An 11,287-nucleotide genomic window follows, 5' to 3' on the forward strand; every position below is an offset into this window, starting at 1 on the left:
GATATGATCGATGCAACCTCTTGCAGGACGGAACCCAGCTTGGTTTTCACGGATCTGCCTCTCTCTGTGTTCAGTCAACCTTCGAAGGATAAGGCCAGAGAGCACCTTCGATACCACAGCTACCAGATTTATGCCACGGTGGTTTTCACATAGAGTCCGCGTACCCTTTTTGAAGATAGGGATAACTGTCGACACCCCACTCTACAGGCACTTTCTCCTCATCCCATGATCGCTCTTCGGAAGAAGGAATAAGATACGAACTATCCGTACTGAATCTTGTAGCAGCACTTTACCACTTGCGGCTGCAAGCGTACACCAAAACACGTGACAGAACTATTCAGGTTATTCAAAATGACTTGCGTTCCCAAAGGATCCGCACCGAGAGGAGCAGCCGTTGATCCTCGACATTTCAGAAGCTCGCAGATAAGTTTCAAGCAGCATATCATTGAGTAATGGCAAGACAGGGGAACTTTGTCTCATACCAGTAGACTTAAGCTTAAATGAAAGCTTATTGTAAGCTCGTATGTGCCCACAAGAGCCAGCGTACATTGAGGAGGCACAGCTGATCGCGGGACACTGCCAGTGTCTGATGGTTGACGCAGTCAACAATAGCCTTCATACCAGGAAGAGTGGCGTTCGAGCACCTGCTTCAAAGCAAAGGTTTGCTCGTTGATTAGGGATTCTCACAAATTTTGTTCTCTTGTTAACCGGCTAATCTGCGCAAGAGAATGACAGAGGACACGTTGGATGCTACGGCTACCCGGCTGGTGCCACCATAACTAGCATCAGGTTCATGTCCCTTTTTGACTATCAGAATCGCTGTCAAAGCGTTCTGTTCCACCGGTGTTCCGTTCTTGCTTCAAATTGTTTGTAGCATAGTCTTCAGACTGCTCACCAAATTTCAATAAACTTTGAAAAGTGTAGAGTCCAAACCATCCTGATCCGGGACCTTATCGCGTTGGATTCCTATTCTGGTTTCAACGATTTATCCGGAATGTTTTGGCTCTCTCAGGAATTATATTGAGAAAATCCTACTGAACCACTCTAGGAGTGTTCAGCACATTGCTCTAGACGGTCATCCTCTGAACAAAACGCTGTTTCGCCTTTTTTCCAAATCGTTTCACCGATACCTGTCCTCTTCTGGCCAGTTGATCAAATCGTGTGGAATACAGCGCGACTGTTCCCTTCAGCGAGAGGCTTATCTGGCGATTTAAGGATCTATGTACACCATGATGGTTGTCTGTCGCTTGTGTGGTTTTTCTGGTCTGGGGCTGCTGATCTTGACGAGATCGACTGTTCATTCGTTCGGGTTGGACGGCTTGGGTACGCAGTCTTAAAAGCCGACCACGAATCAACCACCCAGATGTGCTTCCCCGGGCTTAGTCGTCAGGATGGCAATAGCCGTCCTTTTTGTTAGTCGATACATTCGTGATAGGCCCCGATAAAAGCCATCTTTCTCGGCTTCCACTTATCGGAGCGTGTACTCATACGAGGAATTCCGTTGGTCCCATCGAATCGCTGACCGAATTAAGCGAATCAGACAGGCATACAGCGTAAGGATGACCGTTTAAAGCTGTCACTCTGTCGTGGTGGTCGCGCTTCTGTACTGCAGTGATCCTGGCTATGCTGGCTGGAACTCGGTTCCTAAAAGTCCAACCATGCTAGGAAGGCCAAAGGAGAGCAGCCCGAAGAAGAATAGCGAGTCCCCGTACTACGAGGTGAACTGGAGGTGAAGTCGTACTATTCTCTGCGATTGGAGTGTGACGTCAGTGAGGCGTTTACCCAAGGTGACCAGCACGTCCATATCTGTGGATTCAGCGATGCTGCCTTCCATCGAAAAGGTCGGCCCTAGAAACCGCACACTCTGATCGCAAAGCGGTTGACCGTTACCGCTGCACATTACTCAATACACTCAAAATACTTTTGAAATCAGAGTCCGTTGATGCTAAAAGCCACATGCTGTGCGCAGCTGCCTTAGGGGTGTGACAGTTATTCTCTACTCCCTGCGTCCTTGGGCCAGGCTGACCTCCACAAGTAGGCCAGGGCTGTTGAGTCATTGGCTCCGGGATGGGTTTCCAAAGAAAACCCTAACAGCCGCTGCATCGCGGTTCAGACGTTTGAATCAGAGCTAGGGGCAGGGTCCCCGAGCAAAACCCTACATCATCCCACTGCCTCGTGGGTCAGACTTCTGAGTTAGAGGCTAAAGGTTGGTACCTCAACCAAGCCCCGTTCTTCGGCTTGGGTAACCTGGAAGTGCCATTCGCCCTTGCAGTTCACTGCTCACCGGCCTTCTACACATCATTCACATCCGTCGAATGATGCAGTGTGATCAACCCATCTGTCAGGCCCCTGGCCATTGTTCAGTGTGTGAACCGCCGCCCGGAAAAATAATCAAATATAATCACTTACTAACCTCAGAAGATCTGATCCCCGTTGAGCTTCAGGTGTCCCTAATCTATGTCAAATCGAGCAACAAGCATCTCTCGCTGAAGTCTTGTTTTTCCTCGCTGCTAATATATAGTCTTCGAACATGCACGCAACACCCCACTCCGGTCGTGCACCTCTCGTGCCACTCTTTCAGGTCAGAATCCCACTACGAGGCTCACGGTAATCCTACAAGTGTATGTGGTTAAATGTTGCTTCTGGGCTTTTCAAAAAAGCTCCCACATTTCTGACGATATATTTACCAGGAAGTGTATAACTGTTGTTTTTTCGACCGAACTGTGTGTGGTTTAAGCACCAGTCCTCATCTGTGCTATGTCAGCTTATAATGCGGTATTTTCCAGGCTGCAGAATTTGCGTAACGAGCCAGACACCGATGACAGAATTATATCGGCGCGTATGTTCCTGTTTATGTTGATGCAGTTAAAAGCCCCGAAGTGTATTGTTTCCGACATGTGACAGTGCTGCGAAGCTGCACGTGCACCGGTGCTTCACTGCTATACAATGGACTTGAACAATGGAACAGGGTACAGGAAGATGGACTTGACATTAGTCTATCAAAAACAAAAGATGTGCCTACACCTCCGACGCTCAAACTTTCTGGATAGAAACCGGTAACATGAACATCACTGGCATAGATTACCCGCCATATATTTCAGTGCCTCCATTCACCATAGAGAGGAACATGTGGACCCATATCCAGCGTGGCTGTTCACTTTCTGTGTTAGTCAGTAACGCCTGGGCTTACTCCTCAAAAGTGAAAACAATGCTGCCCCTTTATTCCAGGTCGCTAAGGTTCACGCTCACAGAGATCTGAACACCGGAGTTTCTGAGACGCTCCATTATCTCATCAATAACAGGAGTAAAATCAAATGAAGAGAATCAACGTACTTGTGTGTTATCACTGCTTGTTGGGAAACTTCTGAGGAGCCCTTAGAACATCAGCGTATCAATTTGGTTTTTGTGGGGTACCCAACTACATCTCTCGTTTAGGATGTTTTTTGGTACAGCGAATGTCAGCGAATGCAAAGAGCGTGTGATATTCACCAACTTCTGCGACATACCTTGTACGAGCAGTGGCATGAACGAATAGACAGAAATGGACGTACTCTCGGGGTCAAGTAACATCCAGATTGCAAGATGCTATCGCAGATGTGCCAAGTGCTGGTGTTCACTGACCAACGTTAGATAATTTATTTAGGCAGACTTTATTGTGATGGGTCGTGTGATTCGACAAGTGGGGCGAGCGCTCGGACGGCCTCCATAAAGGATAAAAAGTGCACATTCTGTAAGTTGTCGGCTCTCCCAATAATCACACAGTCAGCCCCTTCTAAGGAAGTCATTAAGAAAAAGCTCAAGAGACCAGCTAGAAAAGTTGTCTTCTGGAGAGATGCTACTTTGAATTTTTCATCATCATTCTGTGTGCGACCAAACATTGGTTCGTAGCCCTAAGTATATCAATTTGCGAACAGATAAGGTACCTAATTGGCATATAACCATGAGTTGTACCGCTTTCCCACGTACTAGAGCTCGGCTTTCCATTATTATCCACTCATTCCACGCTTACTTCCCCAATTCAAACGCTCTTTTACTTCCTCTCTCTCCTATACAGATCAGGAAGGGGATGGAATCACGGCACTGAACGCCAAGTTTGGTTACTGATTCAAAACAGCCGCTGCTCCTTTTGTAATTACTGTACATATATGCCTTCTTATGATTAAAGCACACAGCATACTGTCAATGGAACTTACTTATTTCCGTGAAAATCGGAGGATAATGGTTCGTTCTAAACGACTCGGGGCACCCTTCCCTTCGCATTATACCCCAGGTATGCGTGCTGGCTCAGCTATCAAACAGAACAGAGGTTCGATAACAAACGGGAATGCTGAAAACGTAAGATGCAATTCATCATGATGACGTTTACTTCGTACCCCGCCATATCCATCTGGATTGTGGAACACTACAAGAAGTGACAAATCTTTCTTACCGTTACTGCTAGAGTTTACTCTTGTGAAAAATTGGTCTGTGGGAATAGAAGATACCTGATACCCGTAGTTACATCCAGTCGCCTATTGGGAGTGGGGGTTATGCTGACAGTCACCGCAATAGTTAAGTAATATCTACCATATGGATGGCTTGCTTTGGGTTTCGATAAGTAAGCCTCTAAGTTGCAACTCTGTTGCAAAGCCGCATTCCCATTTCAGATGAACACCATGTAAAGTCGAGTGCTCTGTGCGTATATTGGTTATCAGCGAAACTGAAAGTGAACGTTTTTTCTGTAGGTTGCATTACCCATCACAGCACAGCTTTAAGGCCTCTTCATAAACTTCGAAGGAAGCGGAAAATAGGTTTATAATCATAGAGAAAAATAGTACAATCTGTTGTTGAATAATGAGCGTGACGAAACATGGAATGAGCCTCAAACCGGTAAACAACTGTTCTCCACTACACCAGTTTGTGCATAATATACTTTGAAAGAGTATTCTGTTCGCAATCCACTGCCGTCTGCAGCTGCCACTGCTTGTCCAAACTGTCCGGGATTGATGAATCGACAGTTTCCAGTCTGTATGGGGTTCGCCGTAGATGCATTTAGATCTGCCAGTGCCTGAGGCTCGACCGCCACGACTAGGTTTGGCAGGGGGTTCAGGCTCAATGCCTGATCCCACGACCAATAGACTGGAGCAATGTGACCCATTAGGGGTAGCAGGTGAGCTTGACTGGCCAAACATCGAGCGAGACCGACACCTAGGCGAGCCGCTGGAGTGCTTGGTCTGACAATTGCTGTATCGGCCGGTAGGTCGTCAATTTTGTTCGGCGATTGTAACGATTTAGGTAGCTGTGTTCACGGGAGATGAATACGCTCAACGAGGGTTAACCAGGTAACCAGACCAAAACGTAGATACGAGAAAGACTTTTAAAAATGAGGGAAATTCTAGCGATTTCCGATTCTCACATTTTTAATGGAACAACTGGCCTGCAACCATACACATGTCTTTCTTGACAGACGGAGAAACAGTGGCTCCACAAAAGGTTAACAGTTCCCCTGTGCTGCTCCATGAGCGGAATACACTATATGCTACTCACCCAAGACGGGCTGAGACTATCCGTGATGAGTAGTTCTCAAAAAATATCACAACCTGTTACTATGTCTTGATCCCCTCTGCTACAGAAGCCCGTATGCTTTATGTATCGGTTAAATGAATGACAGGAGACATTTGGATGCCAGGTCAAACACTAGAATGGCAAGTTTAAAACCAAAGATGGATATACCCCTTGGCAACCCAGATGAAAATTTGAGCCACTTAGGGTTTCTTCTCCCTCGTTCTAATAGATTCCCTAAACAGTGACCGCCAGATGCCGGTATAATCCAATCTCTGAAATGAGATTCTAACAAGGTAGTCTTAAACATCGACTTGGCCGTACCAATGGGTGATGGTGAAAGTTGTAACACCAAGTTTTGGTATGAAGTAGGTCGAGCTCAGGATGGTTTGGTACGAAGCTGCTGACTGGAAGGTCCGCGATTCGAAGCCAACCCTGGTTTATCAATTTCCACTCCCTAGGCTCTGGCATTATCTCAATCCTCGTGCTCCCTCCAGGTCGCATGGCTACTGTGCACTGAAAGGGCATCACAACTGAACGTTTCTACCCAAATGGTTTTGAAACGACTAACAATGTAGCTCGACGAGACTGATGCATACCTGCGTTTCCTGCGATCCTGTTGTGTCCGTGTTTTCTTCTTGGGGACCCGTAAAAGTGGGGAGATGAATACAATGTCTTACAAGCAGGCGTGTGTAGTCCGCACGAAAGATTACCACCTCCCGGGTGTATAACCGAATTCGACACGGGTTGGAGGCCAAGTGAAGCCATGGAGGGCATTCGACCGCCATATCTGCTCGGCGTCTCGAGAATTCTCCAATTAGTTCAGCGGGGAAGCCACGTTTAGGAAGCAAATGGGACGGCGCACAGGCTGGGTCGTCGGGCCCAGGAATCAGAATCAGATGAGGAGATTGACTGGGACCCAGGCTATCTACATCTGGAAAGGCATTTTTGTAGGTGGACAGGAGTTGGCGCAGCAAGGAGCGCAGGCACGATAGCTAAAGTGCAACAAAAGGAAAGCAAATTTGGAGTGGCATCCTGTTAAATTAGGTTAAAAAACGTTTACCTAGACCTACAGATTAACGCAAGGTCCATCCTGACTTACACGTTCCCCACAACTCCGACCGTTCGAATCTGGACTGAGGAAATTCCCGGTAAGTACGAACGCCACCGGAGGACAAGCGCTGTAACCGGTAAATAAGGTGGACAATCTTTCAAGGCAATCTCCTTGGTCTAGTCGGGTCTCACCGAGTAAAACAAGCATGGCATCCGCACCTGCCTGAAGTAAAGAAGAAACTAGTTATGCTCAGAAACAGAAACCCAGTCCTCAAGAATGGTGGGCAAAACAAAAGCAATTCCCTTAGAAAAGCGAAACAGCAGAAGATATGAGTGAGTCCGGGTTGACGTACGGTACCAGCTGCTGAACATAGAAGCTAGCTACCCCGATCGCCGATCCGGCACTAGATATTCAACGACTTCCAAGGCGGCATCGCCGACTAATAGTCATCCCTTGGTTTCAACTGATCTTGGAGTTTCAGGTCGCTTACACACTCCCTGACCAAAAAGGGGAGTATTTCGGGAGAGTCCATCGACAGGCACCGAAGATTCACGTAAAATAGCCAGATACAAAACTAGCAGGACAGTCTTCAACAGACATCTAAATAGACTACTTCGGAAATCTAAAAAGTGAAGACGGAAGTTGAAAAACACAAACCCCTCCGAGCCGTCATGCAATCTTACCTGTGTGGTCATGAGAAGACGATGCATCTTAGGGTCTTGCGGAGCGGCTAAAGCTCCTGCCAATCCACCTCCAAAAGGATTGCTCACGGAAAACGCACGACGTGAGGCGTCACTCATTTCACAAGGAGGCAATCCCATTCCCATCACGTGTAGTATCTGGTCTTCATAGGCGCCCTCAACCAGGACTACACACCCTTCGGGAAACAAGCCCTACAAAGCAAACAGAAACTGATGTTTAGTCTCTTATTGGTCACTCGAAACTGTAACACAGACTCAAAGGCATGGAACTACCTACCTCGTGAAAAACAGCTTCTTTCAGATCGAGACGGACAATACCAGTAGGGTCCTCTAGATGCCAAATACCTTCCCGTAGTTGACATAGCATCCCAAGTACAATGGCTGATTCAATACGCGATCCAGAGGCCAACAAATATTCGATTGGTCGAATTCGATAGTTGACAGACTCATTCGCACCCACATGACCGTGTGCAGCGGTTTGAGAAAATAACTGATGTCGCAAGACGCGTTGATAGATGACCTGAGGCAGAAAAGCCCACGGAGAGTAGTACCAGAAAAAGACAAAACCGGTGAAGTAACTGACCGGAAACCAGTAGCTTCCCAGAGGGGGACATCATAGTGAACTACCTGGGAAAAAATTGTCGTACGTTAAGGTTGAAATGGGCAGCCTAAAATTATGCTTTTACCTCCTTTCTTAACACCATAAAAAAAACAAGCGTCCCTGGTCGCGAAAAGTAGACAGTGGATTGCGCGTAAAGACATCGAAACTATACACTGATGGCCCATGGAGAAATGATCACACTGACTGCATAAACTGGTCGGTATGTGTGGTGCAGATGTATTGCCCTAAAAACTAGACATCCAGACTGGGAAGACCAGAGTGGCTTTCGCGAACGCGCATCACCTGTAGCGCAAGTGTGACGTCAGCTTATCTGCAAAGGATGGGGTATACAATGCCGTAGTGCGTTCCATATTATTATACGGGTCAGAAATCTTGTCGCTGCGCGATGGCGTCAAAAAACCGACGTCTCATCGAATCTCATGGATCAATAATGCTCAAGCATGTCGAATGGTTTTCGGTCATGATCGCTTAGCTGATCACGTGCTGGGTTTGCCACGTGCCCCCCTCCCGACCTCCCTCATTTAAAGTCCACTGGCACCCCCCAATTAACACATCAATCATATCAGCTATCTATCCTACCTCCCCAAATTATCGGCCAACGAAACTGTGGTAGCCATACCCAATGTACGGCAATTACACTGTTTTTACAGCTGATGACAACGACAGAACCCTAGCCAAAAATATCCACATGTCCCAGCCTGCTATACCCATTTGAGGAGTCCCAATAAAGATGAAAGCGCCCGCGTGGGTGAGTTTTTCTGAACACATACCTCGTAGCGATTGGCATACAAAAAAGACTTGACTTGCGATGAGGCAGGAAACAGAGAATTCCACTGGCCATCGAAATCCGAATTATCCAGGGGAATGAACTTTTTCAAACTCTTGGAGTAATGAAAACGGGGAACCTAAAGGAGTCAACGTCAAGAGACGAGCTACCTCGAATGCGTCTATCACAAAAAGGATAGGGTTGTCCACGTTCCGATCGGCTTTACATTCATTCACAGCTTGCTCACACAACACCTTGGTGATACGTGTGTCGTCGATTTTTTGCTTCAGGATAGTTTCAATCAGGCGTCTTAAAACTTTCTGCCGTTTCGTAGGATCGACGCGCTGTATGATATGGAGCAGATAAGCCGACGCATCCGGGGTCAGGAATAGCCCATTTAGCTTAAAAGGCTTGTCAACATCCGCCTTGGTCACATTCTGAAATGGAGACTGACAGAACCACGGGAAATAAACTTACCATTCCTTGCTGGATTTGGATTTTACACAACCAAGGATAAAAGTGCGTCTTTTAATCGTCGTTGTGATAAGTGAGCACACAAAGAGAGTTGTGGAAGGAAACCAACAGGCCTGAAGTGCTCTGAAAGGGATTAAATATTCGTTATTTATGGTCATTTTATTGCGACTATCGCGGAAAAAAACAAGTCAAGTTTCATATTTTGTGAGCCAGACTTCCGTGTACTGGTTGTTTTTAAGCTAGCGCGGAGCCGTTCGGTATTTTTACAAGATAGAATTGGATAGAATGAGAAAATTTCCAGATGTATTGGGAAGATAGAACCAAGTCCGCAGCCAGTCCGCGTGGCCACTGTATATGTTTAAGATAGAACTGTGCAACAGCTCTACACTGGGTAGATTGCAGAACAACATCCAGATGCTCATCCAAACAGGAGCTTGACTCTCCTGCAGTGTTCGATTAGCAGATCGAAAGTGAGCTAAAGATGTGTCATGATTGTAGTCTGCTTATTATTATCACCTTACACACTCGTACTGAATCTTTGTATGCACGTTTCACCGCATGCACGCTTGTTGTTGGGCAAGTGAAGCGTCTATCTTCGGTATCTCGGACTCTTTTGACTGGTTTTCGTGCGGATTCTAAACGTCTCAACGATACTCCCTGAAGCCGACGACCAGAAGATGGGGTTGAAAAGCGACCTCGGTCCCTTGATCGCTTTCCTCCAAGCTTGGGCAAGTGTTCATGCATTCTTCTGGCTGCATAGCAGTTACACACTGAAATATCACAGCTGAACCAGTACTATTACAGCATTGGTTCGGACTTTCATTCAACATAAATTCAACTTACTACTCAAACTGATGGCCTATTCGATAGACGACTAACTGGTGGGTCCCAAACAATATATACCGAGCAGTGGGTCTGGTGCAGCCTTTGGTCAGTCCAACAACGTGACAAACCACTCAGAACTCCTGCTTCCACAACGGTAAATGATAATTTTATGTTGCCCAGATCAAGGTTTGTATGAGGTATCCCATCTTGAGCCTTTGAGTTAAAAGTTTGATACCGAAGGAAAAAGGGGGATGACTAGGTCTGTGGGCACAGGGAGTAAGGCATATTTTTAGGTCTCTTTGGGACGCCGAAGTTGACTGCGTGTGCACAGTTGGTTGAAGTAAGAGGTGATTGGCCAACCATGGCTGTGTCTTACTCCAGGATGGTGAGGCGTTGACATTCAGTGGTGGGGCTCTGTAAAGTTATTTCAGCATATTGTTCTATAAAGCAGCCGAGTTTTGATGACTGCATCTTTGGACAACTGGAGACAGTATACAAAAATGAGGCACTTAAACTGGTTCTCCATCAGTTAACTGAACTTGAAGCGCTCATTACCGATTGGCAACACTAGCAAACGTGATGAAATCGTCATTATCCTTCTTGACCAGCTTGAAGCATTTGTGACAAATGGCTGAGTAGCTGGAGCAGTTTTCTGACTGCTTTATCAAAGCTGAGGTCACGGCTTCGGGGGAATAAAGTCTATGTACCGTTCACGCTTCGGTGTGCTGAGTTTTCGAAGCAATACTCTAACTTGCTATCCGCCATCAAACTTGGAAAGGTCAGTTTTGAACGTCTTCATACCACTTGAATCAGGATTCACAAGTGCGACCAGAAAGAGGATCGAATGTGAACTCCGTGATTGAGGCTGCGGATTCATCATTTGATGAGAGAGAAGATTCACTAGTACTGGGCGCTGCTGTCTGGATGAGCTGTCTGGCGAGCTGAACCACCTCCTCGTGGTGCCGACCGGGTAGCCTGGACTTCAGTCTGGGTGAGCTAAGAGTTCAGCAACTCCAGACAGGGCCAACTACCCCATTTGGTTTCAATCTGCTGGTTACTTTCGACAATGTATACTACGAATCATCTGGCGCCTCCGCACCAGTTCCAACCAGTACACAGGAGAGACTCGTTGGGTTCACGTGTGAGGAACGTGGCAAGTGCTGCAAATCGACAGCTGGTTTGGTAACCCATCATCGAGTTCACGACAATGAAAGTGTTGGTACGAACACAGTCGCCCAATTGGCCTGCGCTGATTGTTCCCGCCTTTTTCCGACGAAGATTGGCCTGAGTCAACACCGCCGGCA

The 11,287-nt window shown here is 46.8% G+C and overlaps 2 protein-coding genes across 2 annotated transcripts in view; one reads left to right on the top strand and one right to left on the bottom strand.

Moving 5' to 3' along the window:
* The window catches only part of T265_05683 (hypothetical protein), a gene marked incomplete at both ends in the record, with an annotated part of 37,903 nt that extends 33,714 nt beyond the window's left edge, over positions 1-4,189 (top strand). The window contains one exon of the mRNA XM_009170752.1: positions 4,055-4,189. Within this exon, the coding sequence (XP_009169016.1) occupies positions 4,055-4,104 (50 nt within the window). The remainder of the gene's footprint in view (positions 1-4,054) is intronic.
* A 504-nt stretch (positions 4,190-4,693) lies between these two features.
* T265_13833 (hypothetical protein) lies at positions 4,694-9,133 on the bottom strand (the record flags this gene model as incomplete). The annotated part of the gene is made up of 7 exons (XM_009170774.1): positions 4,694-5,278; positions 6,141-6,536; positions 6,644-6,817; positions 7,279-7,488; positions 7,574-7,816; positions 8,689-8,823; positions 8,855-9,133. Coding segments are annotated over 7 exons (1,854 nt in total), but the record flags the coding sequence as incomplete, so codon positions are not given.
* Positions 9,134-11,287: the final 2,154 nt, after the last annotated feature.

This window comes from Opisthorchis viverrini (genome assembly GCF_000715545.1).
Source record: "Opisthorchis viverrini unplaced genomic scaffold opera_v5_108, whole genome shotgun sequence".
In the NCBI taxonomy this organism is placed as follows: domain Eukaryota; kingdom Metazoa; phylum Platyhelminthes; class Trematoda; order Opisthorchiida; family Opisthorchiidae; genus Opisthorchis; species Opisthorchis viverrini.